General features: G+C 37.7%; 10 protein-coding genes and 1 non-coding gene across 11 annotated transcripts; 4 read left to right on the forward strand and 7 right to left on the reverse strand.

Annotated features, from left to right (window-relative positions):
* Positions 1-22: 22 nt before the first annotated feature.
* Positions 23-2,388, reverse strand: SOCG_00052 (meiotic forkhead transcription factor Mei4). The gene has a single exon (XM_013162472.1). The coding sequence runs from the start codon at positions 2,245-2,247 to the stop codon at positions 982-984; it is 1,266 nt and encodes a 421-aa protein (XP_013017926.1). The 5' UTR covers positions 2,248-2,388; the 3' UTR covers positions 23-981.
* Positions 2,389-2,802: 414 nt separating this feature from the next.
* Positions 2,803-4,577, reverse strand: SOCG_00053 (CMGC/CDK/CDK9 protein kinase Cdk9; the record flags this gene model as incomplete). Its single annotated transcript, XM_013162473.1, has 3 exons — positions 2,803-4,203; positions 4,297-4,378; positions 4,435-4,577. 3 exons carry the CDS (start codon positions 4,575-4,577, stop codon positions 2,803-2,805), a joined length of 1,626 nt encoding a protein of 541 aa, XP_013017927.1.
* Positions 4,578-4,637: 60 nt separating this feature from the next.
* On the reverse strand, positions 4,638-6,671 carry SOCG_00054 (WDR8 family WD repeat protein). Its single transcript, XM_013162474.1, has 2 exons — positions 6,096-6,671; positions 4,638-6,036 (listed from the first exon to the last, which is right to left on the reverse strand). Exons 1-2 carry the CDS (start codon positions 6,532-6,534, stop codon positions 5,036-5,038), a joined length of 1,440 nt encoding a protein of 479 aa, XP_013017928.1. The 5' UTR covers positions 6,535-6,671; the 3' UTR covers positions 4,638-5,035.
* A 677-nt stretch (positions 6,672-7,348) lies between these two features.
* Positions 7,349-7,421, forward strand: SOCG_16285. Its single transcript has one exon. It is a non-coding gene; the product is annotated as a tRNA-Trp (tRNA).
* Positions 7,422-8,046: 625 nt separating this feature from the next.
* SOCG_00055 (mannosyltransferase complex subunit) lies at positions 8,047-9,622 on the forward strand. Its single transcript, XM_013162475.1, has 2 exons — positions 8,047-9,124; positions 9,197-9,622. The coding sequence occupies exons 1-2, from the start codon at positions 8,144-8,146 to the stop codon at positions 9,419-9,421; spliced, it is 1,206 nt and encodes a 401-aa protein (XP_013017929.1). The 5' UTR covers positions 8,047-8,143; the 3' UTR covers positions 9,422-9,622.
* A 99-nt stretch (positions 9,623-9,721) lies between these two features.
* On the reverse strand, positions 9,722-10,624 carry SOCG_00056 (heterotrimeric G protein beta subunit Git5; the record flags this gene model as incomplete). Its single annotated transcript, XM_013162476.1, has 1 exon — positions 9,722-10,624. One exon carries the CDS (start codon positions 10,622-10,624, stop codon positions 9,722-9,724), a length of 903 nt encoding a protein of 300 aa, XP_013017930.1.
* Positions 10,625-11,331: 707 nt separating this feature from the next.
* Positions 11,332-12,612, reverse strand: SOCG_00057 (TPR repeat protein; the record flags this gene model as incomplete). Its single annotated transcript, XM_013162477.1, has 3 exons — positions 11,332-12,328; positions 12,411-12,517; positions 12,580-12,612. 3 exons carry the CDS (start codon positions 12,610-12,612, stop codon positions 11,332-11,334), a joined length of 1,137 nt encoding a protein of 378 aa, XP_013017931.1.
* Positions 12,613-12,858: 246 nt separating this feature from the next.
* On the reverse strand, positions 12,859-13,682 carry SOCG_00058 (uncharacterized protein). The gene is made up of 2 exons (XM_013162478.1): positions 13,541-13,682; positions 12,859-13,393 (listed from the first exon to the last, which is right to left on the reverse strand). Exons 1-2 carry the CDS (start codon positions 13,586-13,588, stop codon positions 13,091-13,093), a joined length of 351 nt encoding a protein of 116 aa, XP_013017932.1. The 5' UTR covers positions 13,589-13,682; the 3' UTR covers positions 12,859-13,090.
* A 445-nt stretch (positions 13,683-14,127) lies between these two features.
* Positions 14,128-15,059, forward strand: SOCG_00059 (rRNA processing protein Fcf1). Its single transcript, XM_013162479.1, has 2 exons — positions 14,128-14,351; positions 14,428-15,059. The coding sequence occupies exons 1-2, from the start codon at positions 14,215-14,217 to the stop codon at positions 14,867-14,869; spliced, it is 579 nt and encodes a 192-aa protein (XP_013017933.1). The 5' UTR covers positions 14,128-14,214; the 3' UTR covers positions 14,870-15,059.
* On the reverse strand, positions 15,006-16,489 carry SOCG_00060 (esterase/lipase). Its single transcript, XM_013162480.1, has one exon. The coding sequence runs from the start codon at positions 16,437-16,439 to the stop codon at positions 15,195-15,197; it is 1,245 nt and encodes a 414-aa protein (XP_013017934.1). The 5' UTR covers positions 16,440-16,489; the 3' UTR covers positions 15,006-15,194.
* Positions 16,490-17,611: 1,122 nt separating this feature from the next.
* Positions 17,612-19,925, forward strand: SOCG_00061 (NEDD8 protease Nep2). The gene has a single exon (XM_013162481.1). The coding sequence runs from the start codon at positions 18,236-18,238 to the stop codon at positions 19,361-19,363; it is 1,128 nt and encodes a 375-aa protein (XP_013017935.1). The 5' UTR covers positions 17,612-18,235; the 3' UTR covers positions 19,364-19,925.
* Positions 19,926-19,951: the final 26 nt, after the last annotated feature.

Genomic DNA, 19,951 nt, shown 5'->3' on the forward strand with positions numbered 1-19,951 from the left:
GTCAATTCAATTAAATCTGGCATATGCGATAATAAATAAATAAATATATTTAATACTTCTAAGAACATACGGCCATGTGTGTCGTGCCGTGAGGTCAATTCCGGTACGTACTTTGTTCAAAACTAATAGGGCAGAGAAGTCGGAAAATCAGAAGACAGGTTTCCCAAAAAAAAACCATATGAAGCTTCTAAATAAGTTGGAATATAAGATAATTGTCTTTTACATACCTTCTCACCATAGAGCTTAATAGATATAAGTATACTTTGCAAAGGCGTGAGTGTCGCCTAAAATGAGTAAGGATATAAATAGGGAGGAGCATCAAAGTCATGAGATTATTGATAAAAGGAATATGTCGGTCTTTCTATATCGTCAGAGTGGGCTGCTTTATGAAACATCATTAACGGTATTGGCATCATCAACTTCGGTCGAAAATAATTATATACAACGGCCATAAGTTATGGCTTTCGAAAAAACAACAAGCATTATCTAATCATTAAATATTAAAGAAAGTAATTCATCATAAGTCATTAATTTCCGAACCCAGGCGGAGCAGCTGTTTATCTGCTTCATCTAATTGTTCAAAATTGCTACCAGAGCATTCTTCAACTTTGTTGGCATTTTGGCTTGCCTTAGAGCAAGAACTTGTCTCATCCTTCTTACTTTCGTGAGCTTGCTCAGCAATTGAGTCATCTGATGGTTGTTCAAAAGATTCGTTCCCTTGTTTTAATACTTGTGAAGAACATAAAGACGTGGGAGCAATTGAACCTGAATCATTAGCATTACTAGACTCTATGGCTGTTTCTGGACTATTTTGAAAGCAAGCAGCTGAAACCAAGTCGTCAAGCGAAGATTGAAAAGAATGATGATCGAACAAAGATTCAGAAAATAATTGGCTGGAAGTGTTCCATGGATCAGAAGCATCGAGAGGTGGTGCTAAATCCATAGGACAAAGTAAGGATTTCACATGCTCTCGATGTTTCTTTAAAGAAGTTGCCGGGCTATTGGGGGATATTTTGGTACAAGGGCTTTCAGTGGCATTATTTTCTGAATCTTTGTTCGATCATCATTCTCTGGGGCAGAGTAAGTCGTATCAGTGCGGTGGAAAGAAGGACACCCAGGGTAGTCAAAAAACCGAGAAGGACGGGTTAAGGTTGATATCCTTTTTGACAAATATTGAGGGGAATGAGAATTCGGAGAAGCAACATACGAAGAAACTAAATTTTGTTGTTGAGAAACCGGGAAATCAGCTTGTAGGACATCTTCCGTATTTGTCGAATACGAAATATCATTAGAGGAAAATGCTTGACGGAAATAAGGTTGCTCATCATCAGCAAAGCTGCTGAAGGAATAGTCCTGATAGGATGAAAGTTGGGAAAATGGAGGTTCATTGTTTTCATAAAATGGTTGATCTGATGAGTTGGACTGTTCTTGTGGTTTTAAATCAGTAAGAGGAGGTTCAGGAGCTTTGATTAAGTTTGAAGCAGATGATAAAGTAAGTGGAGACTTGTTTGTTTGTTTTAAGCCAAAGTCATAGTTTAAAGGCAATACTGGTTCCGTATTACTTTTAGTAAGTGTAGGTTTGGAGGCTGAAGAGTTTGCGTTTGAGCCACCAGATTTGAAAGCATTAATCCGGGTTCTTTTACGAGGGAATGAGTTGTCCCGTTTTAAAGATGGTTTAAATTCATTACTCTTTGAAGAGGTCCGCTTTTTAGAGCTTGAATCTGTGGAACCTCCACGGTTTAATCTGATATTAACAAACCCTTGAACATACTCAGGATCGATTGTCCAATAATGACCCTTTGATACCTTTCCTTTGCTTTTCCCAACTTTCACAAATGCTTTATTTAATGATAAATTGTGTCGGATGCTATTCTGCCAGCCTCCATCATGGTTTAAGTAGTAGCGGAAGGTATTGCGAATCCATGTATATATACCATTCAAAGTTAGCTGCCTGTCTGGAGTTTGAAGAATAGCTAAACCAATTAATGTAGCATATGAGCATGGAGGCTTCTCTCCCGTGTCAACAAATCCTGCAATTTCGTCTCCGAAGAGCAACTGGCGAATGCTTTCGCTGTTTAGATTCTCCTTGTTTTCTTCGACTTCGGATTCAAAGTTTTCAGGAAGCTCTTGCTTTAATAAAGGTATGGATGTTTCAGTTTTATCAAAGTTTGAGGTTGTTCCCAACATTGGAATTACCCTTTCATTATTAGCACCATGAATACCTAACGGCTTCCGTTTGTCACTCATTAGTCCTTTTGAATTATTTTTTTTTATTAATTATTTATAAGTAAACCGATTACCTGTTCTTCTATGGTTTAATAGACTACCCGATATTGGTAAAGGACAGTATATGAAGAAGGCTGGTTCAGCGTCGAATATAAACAATCCACATACGTTATAGAAATATGGACCATTCACGTATTACAGAGGGGTAATATTTAAAAATAAAAAAAACCATAAAATAAAATTATTGAATAAAAAAAGAAAAAGAAAAATTGTTCCTTTTTTTGAAATCGAGAATGGACCAATGTATTGTGGATGTGAGATGCTAGCTGCTAAAATACGTAGACGAAGATGTATTAAACAAATTAAATAGAGTAAACAACGTGATCTGAGTTTAATAAAGAGCACGATAACTAACTTATGCGAGCCCTTAAGTTGAGCAAGCAAATATCATATACCAAAAGAAAGACGTACCGAGAGCTTGTATGCATAATGTACTTGGGTAATTATAAAAACTAAGAAAGGCCCCAAATTTCCAGGATGGACATAAACTTACTTCATAGCGTTCGCTTTTGTATTTTATAAGTGACCGGAAGAAGGCGAAGGTTGGTTTCTTTTTGCGTATTCTTCAGAACCAGACGCATTACGCATCGTCATTGAAGATCTCCTAGAATCATCACGATCATTGATAGAAGATTGAGGCTCGCTGGACTTCGCGTTGTTTTGCTGACGTTGCCAAACAGGTTGTTGATCAGTGTTAGACCGTTTCAAGGGGGGTTCCACGGATGCTCGCAAACTGGAAGCGTCAGGCCGCGAATTTCGATTTCTTGTCTCGGGACGATAATGTCTTTCACGCTCAATGCCAGAAGAAAGAGGATAATCACGGGAACGTTGATACGATACTGACCTGCTCGACATATATTGATTTTGGTTTCTTCGAGAGTATTGGTGATATTGTTGTCCACCTCCTTCATTGTCACGGCGATTGCCACCGCGATATTGTTGATTTGGTCTGCGCATTCCATACCAAGGATCACCAGGACCTCGAGTAATGAAGCGGAAGGAACGCTTTTTGTTGTACGGGTTACTGTTAGCATTTTGAATATCTCTATCTTTTCTTTTATCGTATTCATGCGAAGAAGTATAATGCTGTAGTTGTGAAGGATCCGCAGGTAAAGGCTCAGTAGTAAAATATTCATGTTCCAGTGCCATACCGGCAGACAAACGTTCATCTGGATCTAATTGTAAGATAGAGCCAAATAAGGAGGTCATAGCCTTTCCGTAACTAAAGAATGCCGTTTCCAGTGTTCGAGGATGCGCAGGGAATGAACGAACACCTTCACACCCAGGAAGTTTTTCCCAATTAGGCATCGTGCTTTGAGTAGGAGATCCACAAAGTCGAAAAATCTTGTCTAATTGATCTAAGTCGCTTGAACCTTGCATTATTGGCTTTCCTTTGTACATTTCTGCCATTATACAACCCACACTCCACATATCAATTGCTGTCGTATAACGACGTTCATTCAATAATAGCTCTGGAGATCGGTACCATCTTGTCACTACGCAACCCGTATATTCTCGGCGATTTGGAGGTGAAATTCCGGGATACTTATTCGCATAAGATTCTTCGTCTATAACACGGGCCAAACCAAAATCTGCTATTTTCAAGAACCCGTGGTTGTCAATAAGCAAATTTGCAGCTTTCAGATCACGGTGAAGGATTAAGCTATCATGAAGATACTTTGTTCCAGCAAGTAATTGCTTCATGTAACATTTAATTTGAGGTTCGGTAAATTTCACGCTAGGATTCTTCAATAAGCCCGATAAGTCATGATCCATATAAGGAGTAACCATGTAAATCGAGCCTCGTTTTCGTTGTTTTTTATTAGCCCGTACAACCGTCATATCCGTCAAGGCAATCACATTCTCATGACAAAGGGATTTTAAAATTCTGATTTCTCGAATTGCAGTTATTGGAAACTATATAACTAGTCAGCATTTCTGCAGTAAACATCAATATGCCCATATTAGACCATCGCTTTAGAATGTCTTCGGGTAATAATTTCTTCTTACTCCTTCTCGTTCTGTATGTAGTAATATCTTTTTTAGGGCATATAGCTTTCCAGTCGCCCTATATTTCGATTTATAGACTTCACTGTATAGTTGTTAATAAAAAGCCAAGCACGCTAACAAGTGTATTTTCGAGCATACCCAAAGGTTCCTTCACCTAATTTTTCCATAAGTTCATATGAAGAAAGATGGCTACATCCTTGAAATCGCTTTTGAAATTCTGAATTCACTTTTCGACGCGAAACTTTTTCATTTTCACTTGTAACACCACCGCTGCGTTTCATGATAGATACCCTAAACCAGCCCAAAATTTTCTATTTCAAACAAAACTCTTCTGTTACATACACGTTCTGTTAAATGAACTTTATGAACAATGCTGAATACATTTTATATTGTTGAACGTCCAAGTTTTTCGAATAGGGTACTTCCTTAGGCTACACTAATTAGAGACGAAATGTTTACATATTGATATAAAAAAACAAAGAAACAACAAGGAAGTTTTTGTTTCGTTATAATTCGCATTGAATGAATTCTTCAAAAGTGTTAATTTAAGAGGAACAATAAAGGTTTAAACAAACCGAGTAATCGGTAATGACAATGACATTGAACGTATAGGGATCATAACGGAAATCATAATATGTAACAAGACAAGGATGTTTTTGGGATATCAAGAAAATTAAGAAGAATCTTGGGAACTACCTGGTAGCCCATTTACATAAACAATTCCATCCTCAAAAGATAATTAGTTGGCCGGTATGTGGATTGTTTGCGTTGTCTCTAGCTCTTCGTCAAGAGATCCTTGAGAAAGAATAAGTTGAGAAGACATTTCCTCTTCACTTTCCAATAGGTATGCGATTATATAAGCATCTCTGCCAGATATCAGCACCGTTAGTGAGTGTTGATGGACGGCATGAAGCCATTCAGCTTTTTGAATAGAGAAGTCTGATTTAGGAATCGAAATGATCCGGGGTTCGTTCCATTCGTAAGACCAGAAATATATAGAACAATTATGAAGGGACTGCATTTCCTTAGCAGCCTTAGGTTTCACTGGTTTTGTTAGGATCATTAAATGATGCGGAGAAGTAGGATGCCAAGAGAGATGTTCAATGGGCTGCTGTTGTATGAGTATGGTATCCAAGCATTGAGATCGTGCATTCCAAATCCAAACAATATTCTTTTGCAGAAGAGTATAAGACGCTATAAAAGAACTATTGGCATTAAAAGAAACTTTACAATGTTCATGTTGATTTGGGGTTTTCATTATAGACGGCCATGTAGCGCGCTGGTATGTTAATTTGTATTGTGACGAAACGAGTTCTTGCCAACAGTTCATTGCAAAAGGCTGCTGAAACCCATGTCGCAGTCGAAATATTGGGCTGAATGTTTGGGTATTCAAAATATATATCGTAGAGTTTTGTAAGCTACATAAAGCTAACAGAGAGGAATCGGGGCTCCATTCTATTGTCGAAAATCCCAAATGAAGATCATCTTCGACCTCGTAACTAAATAGAAATATGCCAGGGTACGAAAACAAGTGAATAATGGGGTTCAAAGTGATATCTTGGACGACCAGCCACTGACCATTCGGTGACCATGAGACAGAGGTAGCATCTATGGTTGGTAATTTGTAATTTCGTGTAAGATACCATCCATCTAGAGACGTTTGATAGAAATTGAGGAAATCCGACCCAGATTTCCGAATCAGCATTGAACAAAGATTGGAATGGGGATGAAAAGCAACAGCTAAATGTAAAAGTAAGCAGAATGAAATAATTAATGACGAAAATATAAATGAAGTGTACCTTGATCTATATCATTCTTTGGATGAGATATTGCAAATCCTTTTTTCAATTCCAAAGCCCATATCGTTACTTTATTATGAATCTCAGAGAAAAGTAGTAATTCACCAGTGGGACTGCATTCGATACGTTTCACATGGTCCCAAGTACAATCAATGGTTGCATAGAAAAATTCTTGGCGAAAATTTAAGACGAACGCTTTCTCGGTAGAAGCCACGCATATCTGTGTGGTTTCAGGTGAATCTCGTCTGGTTATCCAAAACAGCCAGTTGGCTTTTTGCACGAAGCCTGGGTTTAAAAGAAAAACATGCTGCAATTCAAGGGTTTCTGTGCTTCGTATCAAAACATGGCCAGAGCGAGAAAGAGATGCAATCCAATGACCCGATGGAGAAATGACAGCATATGTAGGACTTAAACTTGCATATAACGCAGTTAAATCCATAAAATATCCATCTATTTACCAAAAAGTCTGTACTAGGTTCTTTATTTACATGAAAAGTTGCTATGGCAACACACATCTGGTAACCTCAGTATAAAAGGGGATACACCACCTTCAATTTTACCAACCACCATGCTCGCTTTCTTATGAAAAGATGCAAAAATCAAGTGCTGCTTTACTATAATGCGTCGATTCGTAAGAACTTTGTTGCAAAAAACGGCGATAGTCGGTCTGTACTTTTGTTGGTTGGGCGTGGCAGAAAGGCCTTTTGGCAGCAGCTCGAAGCAGCTGGTTTTGTCGAAAATCGACAAAGTCATTGATAGAGCTGTACATTTCTTGTAGATTTTCATAACATTTGAACGTTTTCGTAGAGTCTAGATAGGGTCGGAAAACTTTTGGATAAAACCTTTTAAAATGAAATAATAATGTTTAGTACGAGTAATGAACTTAGGATATCGTTATCAATGCTAGAATTGTTATATGAAAGCACACTAGCTAAGTAGAAAAGAGTGTACGAGACTGTTCATTTTGCAAAGAGTATTTGTTGTATTTATGTTCATTGCTTTTACAACACTAAGCTACGGCTTCTGGTCTACGTGGATGGATGCGATGAAAGCAGTAAACCAGGAATATTACATATGAAAGGCTCGATCATTGTTTACTACAGAGTGTAAGAAGTAAATTTCAACCTCCAATTCAGGACAGTGAACTGAATTCACTAAAGAGCGGTATAAACATTCAATTTAGTTACAGCATGTCTACCGATAAAATGAAAAAAGCTTTTATATAGTCATTACATGACCAGATGTAACAACAAGGCCCCTTAACTCAGTTGGTAGAGTGTGAGATTCCAAATCTTGAAGTCAAGTGTTCAAGTCACTTAGGGGTCATCATTTTTCAATTTTTGTTGCCATAATGAAAGCCAATTTTCGTAGTTTTCACTTTTAATTCTTACCTTTTTTATTTTTTTTGTTAATTATATGACTGAAATTTATCCTAAGGCGATTTGACTTGTATATGTCTCACCTCGTCAATATATCATGGTCAAAAATTATAATTCTATGAATCCAAGGTGTAAATGAAAATAAATGTAAAAAGAAAAAAAAAAAGGTAAGAATTAAAAGGAAAATGCTTTCGACACAACTCTGAGTATTATTAGGCTTTACAAACATTATGATTTTTTGTTTATTGACAAGTAAATAAAGAAGTATTAAATCTTTTCTATATAATATGTGAAAGACATGAAGTGTACTTATGAAAATGAAAAAGTATTATGAATTTACAAATAAAATGTAGGAAAACTAGGCATCTCGTGGAATTTTATTCGATCTCAAATTAAACATATTTATTGTGTTTATGGATGCCAAAGAAGAAGACCATAAATATACTCTGTTTTTCATCACATTCGTTCGCTTTCATGAAAGCCTTTACTTTTTATTTTTTTAATTAAATTTCATTTATTTTGGATAGACTAGTTGAAAGCCCCGTCGGCGAGCAACTGGTCTTTTCCTATAATGAACGACAAGGTAATCCTTTACAAAATCTACCTCAAGAAACAAGCGAAAAGCTTGCTTCTAAGTGAGGTTGGTAGGCTTTTGTTTTTTCCTGTAAAATGGAAGTAAGAAAAAAGAATATTTTTTTTCTTATTTTTTTCCTTATATGTGGAATTCTGTGGTTTCACAACTGGCACAGATTATATCGGGTGTTTGTGAAAAAATTGAGACCTTTAAATGAAACATTCGACGCTCCTTTTGCAGTAGGTTGTAAAAATGTAGCTTATGAGGCAAATACCTATCCAAGAATGAATGCTACGTTCATGGTGCTTACGCGCAATTCAGATCTTGATGGTGTTTTATCGAGCATGAAATCAATTGAAAAAAGGTTCAATCAACATTTTAATTATCCTTATGTCTTTTTAAATGATGAGTCGTTCACGGATGAGTTCAAGGAAGCCGTTCAGAAGGTGACACAGTCCAAAGTGCAATTTGGTATTCTTGGTCAAGAGCTTTGGGACTTTCCTTCTACAGTTGATCAAGATTTCATAGATGAAGCCATTGCCGAACAAGTGGGTATCGTTTATGCAAACATGCCGAGCTATCATAAAATGTGTCGATTCTTTTCTAAACAATTTTACAAACATCCTTTGATACAACAGTACGAATGGTATTGGCGGTTAGAGCCGGATGTTTCCTTTTCTTGTGATATTTCTTACGATCCTTTTTACTACATGCAAAAGTATAACAAGGTCTATGGCTTTGTGATTGCTATCAAAGAACTGGCAGAAACTGTGCCAAACCTGTTTCGTTACACAATCGCTCATAAGAAAGCTGTCAATTTAGAAACCACCGACTTTTGGAGGTTTTTCCTTAACGATGATTACGATAAACACATTCAAACATTGAAAGAAAAGCAAAAGTACGATCAAGTCTTTGTATTGCCGGAACCTCCATTGGAACAAATTGATGGTGAGATCTATAATCTTTGTCATTTTTGGAGCAATTTTGAGATTGCTCGGCTCGATTTCTATCGAAGCAAAGAATACAATGATTACATGAATGCACTAGAGGAAGCCGGTGGATTTTGGACAGAAAGAGTATGTTTATAATTATATATATACAATATTTTTTTTTATTTTCTCTTTTCAACTGCTAACTTTTTTCTTTAGTGGGGGGACGCGCCAGTACATTCGTTGGCAGTCGGACTATTATTGAATCGATCTCAAGTACATTATTTTCGTGATTTAGGATATCAACATTCGACGATTCAACATTGCGCACAAGATCTTGGTTGTAATTGCGACTGTCCTTTAACTGTACCGGAAATTGAACCTAGACTTGGGTCTTGCATCAATCGATGGGCTGAAGTCATGGGTGGGTATTTGGATGAATAAATTGTAAAACTAAAAAGGGTAACACGCTTTCTGCTTTAATTTACAAGAATGTAATCGAAAAGGCTACCCCAAAAATTGAATCATCCATAAGTATTTTATTATTTCTAAGAGCGACGTAAAATTATTTTTTATAAACAATTAGACTAGTATCTACAAATTAGTATATCCTTCATCAAACAAATATTATATCATGCAACAACAATTGTAATTGTATACAAGTACTATGAGTCATTATGCATGCAACATGTGATCCATGTCAGATCGAAATCGTAAAGCTCGAAATTCATTTATCCAAGCAGATTAGGGATACCAAAGTCGGACCGTCGAGTCCCACGAACCGCTTGCTAAGGTAGTTCCACGCGGGTTGAGTGTAATGCTGCTCACACGGTTATCGTGACCTGACAAAGTAGTAACCAACGTAGCAGAAGCGGAATCCCATACTTCACATACATTACCTGTAGCTACAATCAAAAACTTTCCAGATTTAGAAAAACAAATTGAGCTAACGGGTTTCGACTTCTGCGAGGGGTATTCAAAGATAGCTGACCTTGTGCGAATATCAAAACATTTAGAAGTTCCATCCTCAGCACCCGTAGCGAATGAAGTCTCTGAAGGAAAAAGAGAAACGGAGTTGATATCGGAATCATTACCAGAAATAGTTAACTCAGAGGAATTCGTTCGTAGGTCCCATACTCTTGAAGTTTTATCGCAACCACCCGAAACAAATATATTTGGGTTTCCGGTCAAAAAATCCAGAGACATGACGTCTCCAGTATGTCCCTCATACTTAGTAATAGAGGTTTGCTTTTGTATGTCCCACAAAATGCAACTTCGATCACCGGAAGAGGTTAACAGATGATTCTCGTCAACATATTTGCATGAAGAGATGAAGCCATCGTGTCCCACAAGATCAATGGGATCAGCATCTGGTTTATCTGTGGGGATTATTTTGCAACTGTTGTTTAAACCACCAGCAGCTATGGTCTCCGCAGATGGCGAAAACGCGCATGTCATTACCCAAAGAGAAGGTACTTGAAATAAGGCAAGCTTGTTATATGTGTTCGCGTCCCAAACGAGCAAAGAATCTTCTGCTGATGACAAGATATATCTTCCATCGGATGACCAATCCACCTTGGGTATCTTGCCTAATGGAGTCTTTAAGACACGAGAGTGCTGTAATCCTACAGTAGGTTGACTAGTCATGTTCGCAATTTCTTAAAAAACCTGTTTCTAAATTTCGCCCTCCCAACCAGCTGTTTATGTTCTGTACCAAAAGAAGGAATTCCCTCCTGCGATTTGTTTATTACAGTCCTAACTATACTGTACAGTGTAGTCCTTAAGAGGTGCCAAATGTCAATGTTCGACAAAAACTTCCTTTCCGCAGGTATTTTCAATGTTAAAGCTTGGTTTATAAGGTCGTCTAATGTTAGTTTTCTATTTAAGAAGTTTTTTTGGAACAAGCTAAACGGTAGCTTTTGCTTTGACGAAGAGTAACTGTAAGTTAAACGTCAGAAGGTAGTCTAAAAAGTTACCGATTGTGACCTGATAACATCACTAGAAAAAAGTCGCTTTGTATGATCCTTGTAAATATGCGATTTTTGAATGAATTCGATCAAAACTTTACTAAAGGAATTATAATAATATAAGTGAGATTTTTTAGAGATACTAGTAAAAATTATAATCAGAAACAAAACATAGGTTGGTACTTATAGTAATTTGAAGACAACGTTTTTGCGCGATATCGTATGCTTCATGAAGTATTGCTAGTCATTTGATTGTCTAAATTAGGATATATTGTCATGTGAGAGCAATCTGCTGATGGTGTCCATATTGATAGAATATATTTCATTCAATATGGATAACAAAGCGTGAAAACAAGAGGAAGAAGGATGCAAAATACTTTCGAAAAGTTAGGCTGGAAAGCCAATAGACAAATCCGCTAGGCAATCAAAGAAGGTCATATCCGAGTTTGATCCATGTTCCAAACTCGCAGAAGAATCAGATGACACTCCCCATACGTGCAGCTCTTCTTCACTGACTTTTGGAAGATGCAAAAAAATTTGTAGTACTGTGGTGCTCATTGAATACTTGATAAGGAATGAAAACCAAGGCAAGGTACTCAATGTATGAATAAGATGCCTTGCCTGGATACACCATTTGGAACAGAATCTGGTGAGAAGCCCGGTATAGTGGATAGACTTAAGAAAGAGGTTTAAGTATTCTAGCGAAAGACCATATGTACCGAAGATTCGAACAACCCTAGCTGGGGGCATGGAATAGATCTCGATGTATATTTGAGGAGTAGATATGACTTTCAACATATAAAGAAATTGATGGATATTTTGAGGACATGGGTATTTGGAACTGTAAAGTTCTTCGGGAATCTTTTCCATCATATATTCTGACTTTCTACGATCTCTTTCAATGAACTCTTGCTCAATATCACTGAGCGGTTCTCTCTTTTTTGTTTCCTCTTCGGAAACCCTTTGATTTGTTCTGTAAAGTGACTCTCTGCAAAATGTAAGATTTTCCCTTTGGCGTTCACATCGGAATCGACAGAGACTGCAGGCGGTGTGTGCTCTTTTCCAGAGGAAAAAGCCTCGAATAAAGTCTGGATACATTTTTCGTAATAACGCAGGTAATTGTTCTTTAGTGGCTACCCGTGGATGGCGTAAATCCCATGTTGTATAGCTTCGATCACAAGTTGTATAAGAAGAACGTAGCTTTGTTAAAGCCTTTTGAATACTAATGTTCTCGGAATCAGCATCCAAAGCATGTTCCCAATCTCGATTTGCTAATTCTGGATGACCGATGCGAAGATATGCCAGTCCGCGTCTCCAAGCAGCTTTATTGTCGTGAGGATTGATCATCAAAGCAAATGTGCAATCTTTAATTACTTCAGAGTATCTATAACACGTAGGTTAGCTTTCGTGCAACCCAGTAGAGAACTCGTTTATTGCGAGGATTCATTGGAGAAACGGAGCATTACCTTTTCTTTTTCAAATTTATGAACGACCGTTGTAGATACTTCTCATTGTTGTATGACTCATCTCGTAGACCCAGAAGAAATTCGTCAAATGCTTCTGATTGATATGACTATGGTACAAACAGTTAATAAATTTCTGCAACAGATTTGGGTAAATAAAAAAAATGCTTACGCCATCTTCTATATCAGAAATGTCTTGAAACATTATACTTTTTCTTTTTTTGGAAAAAGAGTTTGAATAGAAATTGACATTGTCTCACGAGTGGTTTGTTTATCCAAAATGCTTATATTGGTAAACAAACACAGACGACGTGAATATAAACAAAAGAGTGATGTGCCTGTTTTCATCAATACAACATGGAAAGCAACTCAGGCATATCTTAAGAAAGCTCAACGATTATGAATTGGCACTGTTGTGTAAGACACATAATACCTAATAGTCTACATAGCATAGATGTTCAAGTTTGTAAAGCGCACAATACCATCATTCATTATTACCACTTTTTAAATAAACCCATTGTATACAAACTACATTAAAACCCAGAAAAAATCGAGATAAGAATATGAGCAGCGATAAAAATACCGATATCAGTCAAAAAACCAGAACACATCCGATTGTTCCCATTGACAAGAACAGTACCCAAATAATCTAGAAAAAGCTCCATTCATAAAGCATAAAAGCTTTACTTCTTCTTCATGAACTTTGCGAACGAATTTTGCTTTTGACGCTTTCCTTGCTTTAAATGCTTCTTGGCCCAACGGTTTCTGTTATTGTCACGAGGACCAGATGTCGATATCTTAGGCTTATCCTCATCCATAGAGCCACCTTGGGGGGCCTCAGAGGTAACTTCTTCTACGGCTTTATCTGCAATTTTTTCATCTCGATTGGCAGGAGACTTTGTCAAGTCATTAACTTGGTCTTGAAGATGGGCTGAAAGTCTCTTTGTTCGTTCATCAACTACGGGTTGAAAAACATTTGCTCGGAGCTAATCATAGTTAGTAAAATGAATCAAGCTGTTGGGAATTGGAATTCCTCCATGTACAAAAGTTCATTTTTCTTGCTTTCCAGATGCTATGAATCCAAAAAAAACACGTCGAAGTTATATGGAAGACTCCAAACTCTCTCTACTTACAGCTCTTTTGTTTCTGCGAACGGTCTTGGAACGAGCAGATTTGGCCATGATGGGGAATTGGCAAAAGTTGAATGAATACCTTGAAAAACTTGACTTGAAAAATGTATACCGATGGTAATATTTTTCGTTATTTTGTTTACCGATGTACGAAAAAGTCTCTTAGTAAATAAATAAAAGGCATTCCAAAAAGACATATTCATCAAGTAGAGAGAAAGGTTCGACAAAGTAAGAGGTAAAGTTTGGAGTTATTGATCCTTGTTTGTACGTCTATTGTAAACTGTCAGTGGTAACTGCAAAGATTGGTGAGTACTTATACATGAGAATAAAGACCCAAGTTCGTTTCATGTTATTGTTCATTACATGCCTAACTTAAACAATATGATAGATTATACAAAAGATAATTAAAACTAGTTGAGTATCTATGCCTGTATGTGAACAAACGTCTTGCCACCAATTTTTTTTATTTCTTCTTTTGTTTACAATATAGCAATCGCGCAAACTTTCGTTAAAGGATATAACACATAAGATTCCAGCACGTAAAACTAGCAGTTGGTGGGCACAAACAGGAAGCATGCAGAAAGAGAATCTACCGAAAGCCATTCTTTAGAAGAAGGAATTGTTATTGAAAAAGGAAGAGTCGTGAATTTGCAGACTACTCTAAAGATTCGACGACAATGGGCAAGGCAAAAACCACGAGAAAATTTGCTCAGGTAAAACGAACATTGAATCCCAAAGACCAGCGTCTTCAAAAGAAGAATGACAAGAAGGATAAGCCTGCCACAACAAAAAATGGTGAATTAATTAGAGAAATGTATGTAGAATTGACGAGCCGAAGACGATGAAAGATGATTTTATTGCGAGAAAGAAACTAACAAATTTGTTTGTAGACCTCAAGTTGCTTCAAATCTCTTTTTCCAGTACAACGAAAGTCTTGGACCACCTTACCATGTTTTGATTGATACAAACTTTATCAACTTTTGTCTTCAACAAAAGATTGAGGTGTTCGATGGATTGATGTCTTGTTTGTATGCAAAGACCATTCCTTGTATTACCGACTGTGTGATGGCCGAGTTGGAGAAACTGGGAATTCGTTATAGAATTGCACTTCGCATCGCCAAAGATGAACGCATGGAGCGTTTACCTTGTTCGCACAAGGGTGTTTATGCAGATGATTGCATAGTCAATCGAGTAATGCAGCACAAATGCTACCTGGTAGCTACCAATGACAAAAATCTAAAGCAAAGAATCCGAAAGATTCCCGGTGTACCCATTTTGTCAGTGGCAAGCCACAAGATCAAGGTGGAGCGTTTGGTGGATGTTGTAGATTAAGCTGCATGGTAAAAAAACAGCAGTTAAAAGGTTTTTGGATTTGGAAATGTGGAATTCTACATGTTGTACAAGTTTACAAAACATTTTGGGTTATTGGAATGAGCATAATGTTTAGGGTTAGTTAATTCAACATGATTTTTGTATTATTCTTTGATAATAGCTTGGCATCAATTAGTACTGTGACACGGAGTCTAGAAACAAAAGGTTACAAAGACTTGGGCAGAAAAGAGAGGAAGAGGATGGAAAAATGGAAAAAGGAGTAGGAATTTATACAAAAGAAAAGGGGAAAAGAAATACCAAGAAACAACACATTAGAGAATGGAAGTTAGTCGGCAGAGGTTCGAACGTTGTTGGAGCGTAAAAATTCGGCGATTGAGTGAAAGTAGCCCTCACCTAGACAAGTATCATTGTGCTTGGATTTAGGGAAAATGCAAAGGCGTTTTTGCTTGCTAGGGCAGAGGCCGTAAAGGAGCTGCATTTGGGGAGGGGGAACGATTTCGTCTTCAGCACCCGAAAGGAAGAGAACGGGCAAGTTGTGAAGTTTGCGGATAGCACGTACGCTTTCCCACTTTTCGGTACAAAAATGGCTTAGAAGAGATCCGATATATGGAAAGACAGTAGGGATCATATCCTTGATGGAAGTAAAAGTGTTTTCGAGGACCAAAGCAGAAATGAGAGACTCATTTTTGGAAGCAAGAGACAAAGCAACGGCGCCACCAACGGATTGACCGTAAACAACAATGTTTGTGGAAGAGCAGATGGGGTGTTGTTGAAGAAAGTCCAAAGCAGTTTGAGCATCAATGTTCATTCCGAGCTCATTGGAAGAACCGGTGCTTCTTCCGTAGCCACGGTACGAAATAATAAAGACGTTCATTCCTAAAGCAGAGTAAAAGACACGGGCGATGGGAAGACGGTGACCCATGTTACCAGCGTTGGCATGGAAATACAGGAGAGTGGGACAAGACTCGGGGGCTTTAGATTGTAGCATCAGGTAAGAGTCAAGAGTAACCTTATCGCGGGTTTTCAAGGAGATCTGTTCATAGTCTATGCCAAATTCTTTCGGAGTAGCTACGGCGGTGCGAGAACCTTCAGGAAAAGAACTGGGATAAATAAGGGTTTTCTGATAGCGGTACAAAAAAGCGAGAGCTATAACAGTTATGGAAAGCGAGATGGCACCACCATACTTTAAAACTTGAAAGGTGGTCTCGGCAAAGATTGCAGACATGGTTGTTGTAGTTGTAGGAAGGAATGAGAGAGAGAAAGGAGGGACAGGGAAAGAGAGAAAGAGAGAGAAAAAGAAAACAAAAACAAGCAAAAAAAAAAGGAGAAAAGAGTAACCAGGCAACCGAAAGAAGAATTCAAACGAGACTTGTTTAGGGAGAACGGAATAGAAGAATAAAAACCTAGTAAATGTGAAAACAAAAAATAAAAAACAAAAAAGAGACGAAAAAATGATCAAACGGTGGAATAACAGAAAATCAAGTTTCCTTATTTCTGTATTTATTTGTACTTGTCGAAGCAATGAAGCAAGCAACGACTCTTCATTGAAGAATGAGTTGCTAAATACCATTTTTCACTACGGAACGCGTTGGATAAAAGAGAATAACGTAAACGTCGTAAAAAGAAAAAAAGGTAGCTCTTTGTACTCGTTTCTACTGCGTAGCATAAAATTAAAGAGAAGGAACGAAAAGCAAGCAAGGTGTGAAGTGAACAGAGAGGAGGGAGGATATGACACAGAGAGACAGAGGAGAGAGAGAGAGAGAGAGAGAGAGAGAGCAATGCTGGCGACAGAGAAAAGAACCCAAGAATCAAACTGACAAAACCTCCCCCCAAAAAAAAAAAGAACCCAAAGAACCCAATTTAAAAAAACCAAACAAACCCATTCCATTTCCATCACTGCCATCTCATTCTCTCTACCATCTCCCTCCGTCTCTCTCTGTCCACTGCGACGAAAAAACATCCTCCCACCCCCAAACAACAACCCATCAAACAGCGCACCGCACCTCCCCCTCTTCCCACCTTGTTGCTCGCTAAATGTGCCCCAACAATCTCCGCCCTCTCCAATCTTGTTCCCTCAGATGTTCCTTTCTTTGTTTAGGATGATGTCATGTCTGATGCCCCACGGATATGATAACCAATGAAAAACCTCAAAATATGGACCCGCGGTAATTGAGTTAGATCCGTATCCAACGAAACTCCGCCCATCTATGTTCTCCGCAGTTCCGAGGTTTTAACTCGTCGACGCAAAAGCGAACCTTTTTTCTACCAGCCATAAATCATTCTTCGCTTTTAACTCTGTTTTTTTTTTTTTTTTTTTTTCTGTCCTTTCTTTCTAGGGTTATTTTCTTAATTTTTCTTCCTTCGAATTCCTCTTTAACGCTTTTTAATTAAACCTAAAAAACTTTTTCATCCTCTTCTTCCAATTTATTTTGTCCTTTTCCTCTCTTTCTCAACCTTGATCGATCTCTCTTCTCTGGTATCGGTTACCTGAATTAACGATCTCCAAGATACTCTTGCGCACTTCATTACTTTTAAAAAACGTCATTTGTATTTTCGTCACTTGAAACTAAAAAAAAAAAGAGGGAACAACGCGTTTTCTACGTGCGACTCGTTACCGTCTAAATTTCCGGTTCCCCGCTTCTTCCCCCCTCCATAAAAAACTAAGCGGAAGCTCCTTTCTACTTTACCTACCCCAAACCTCCACACACCACACCACACCACGATTAAGACGCTACCAGGAAATTTTGGATTTTTCATCGTTCATTGTCTTTGAATCACTGTTTTGAACACTTCGTGCATTGGCTTCTATGCCATTTCGGTTTTCTCTTTTTCCTTTACCTTTTACACGCTTCGTTTTGTTTTTTTTTTTGGGATCCAGCATTTGCGCGTCTGTGTAGATAAATTGTTTTCGTGACTTCCCTTGTTGTAAAGAAGAAGAAAAAAACAAAGAAAAACACGAATCTCGAAAGTATTTCTAAAAAAGTTCGGGTTCAAACGTTGATTTTTATTGCAGAGAATTTACTGAACGTGGTGAATTAAACTAAACCTCTTAAAAAAATATCAGCATAAAAAAACATATTCATTTTTCCTTCCCTCCCTCCATCTATCTCCCAAAACTATTATTTAATTTCGGATACGTTATTTAGCGTGAATTCGATCTTCCTTAAACTGTTTCTTTCCTGTTCGTCTTGCATTTGCATTAGATTTGCATTCTAAAATCGTCGAGTGTTTTCTTGGGTTTTCACTTTTTATTTCCCTTCCAAGGTCTCCCTTTTTGTATCTATTTCCTTCCCACACACAAACACTTTGTGATTTACTAAAACGTGCATTATTTTTCTTTATTTTTTATTTTTGATTCTATTCGCCATGCGCTCTAATTCCATTTTCTACAAGGAAATCGACAGTCCAGTTGTCAAGAGAAATAATGTTGTAGCACGCCCACCATCCAACGGATCTTCTTCCTCCAATTCAAATTCGGATTCTTCTTCTCCAAAAACAAAGAAAAAGGGGTTTTTGCGTTCTTTGTTTTCAAGTAGTTCCAACAACCACCAGCAAAATGACAAAGGTCTTTGTTCTACCCTTCATCGGATATGGATTGAGTATTACGAAGTTTGTCTTCGTAAAGACGATGTCGACCACTTTAACCCGGGTTACTGGATTCTCGACACAAACATCGATTTCTACTATGAAATTCTTGTCCGTCAGGTTCTTTTAAAACAATCTCCCGAAAATCGCGGCCAAATATATCTTCTTCGTCCTGCCATGGTCTTTTTCCTCGCTCAGGCTCCCGATCCCGCTGATATCGTCTCCGCCCTTCCACCCGCCATGTTCAATGCCAAATTCATCTTTTTACCTATTAATGACACAAATGAATGCGGCATTGAAAGTGGCTCCCACTGGAGTTTGTTGGTCATTTCCGTTGAGAAGGGTCTAGGTTGGTATTACGATTCCATGTCCAATGGCAATACAAATGATTGTAATCTCGCCCTCAAAAACCTCGGTATCCTCTTTAATAGAGAATTCCGCATTCGACATATGAAGACCCCTCAACAAATCAACCATTGTGATTGTGGCTTACATGTATGTGAAAATACTCGAATTCTCATGTATCGACTCTTGCAGAAGCCTTACATCCCCCGTGTGGACATGAGCATCGAAAATACTAGGGTAGACAGTCATCGTATTCGGAAGAACATGATGCAAATTATCACTGGTCTCATTACAGAGTACGGATCAAAAATCCCCAATTCTCCAGATTTCGTTCCTGATCCCGAAAAGGATAGCAGGATATTTTCACGAATATTTGATACTGTGCTTTATGATGATGATTTCTCTCAAAACTTGCTCTCCCCGCCCTCGACCGAAGTTCCAAACCACAAGCCCAGAAGTGCCAATGGCGTTCCAGTGAACAATCACCTCTTTGATACGACTACTCCGATGGTTGAAAGAGCGGAAACATTACCTCATGCGAATCATTCCATCGAGATTCACTAATCTTTTGTCTTGGCTTTTCTTCATTCACTTCTTCCGTCCTTGCTCGTTAAGACAGAAGGAATATCATATCTTTTATGAAGATTTCCAAAACGCCATGGCGTCTTTATTTAAAATCCTTTTTACGTTCAATGCTTGATTTCTTGCTCATAATCAAGGGGTAATAGAAAAAGTGTCTTCTTTTCTTTTTTTTTTTTTTTACTCTGCAAGTAACTGCTTAGTTATGCGCGTCTGGTCTTTAGACTACAATTAGCTATAAAGAGAAAGCAGCTAATTTTTTGAGATGAAGAAAAACTTATGAGTTTCCATCGCACCTGTTTTTATCATCATGTTCTTATTTTCTATTGTTCAGTGATTTGTTAATTACGCTGGTCAATCCAGTCGCTCGTTTATTTGAATGTTTGCCGTTTTGCCGTTATTTATGAATGGAATTGATAGGACATCTTAGTTTGTTTACATCCTGTCTTCCTATGTTCATGAAGACAACTTTCCTTTTAATTTTCAATTATATTTATTTATTGTGGACTACATATATATATATATTTTGTTTTGTAACGACGTAAAACCGATAGTACATTTTGCATTTGTTGA

The sequence above is a fragment of the Schizosaccharomyces octosporus genome (assembly GCF_000150505.1).
Source record: "Schizosaccharomyces octosporus yFS286 unplaced genomic scaffold supercont6.2, whole genome shotgun sequence".
In the NCBI taxonomy this organism is placed as follows: Eukaryota; Fungi; Ascomycota; class Schizosaccharomycetes; order Schizosaccharomycetales; family Schizosaccharomycetaceae; genus Schizosaccharomyces; species Schizosaccharomyces octosporus.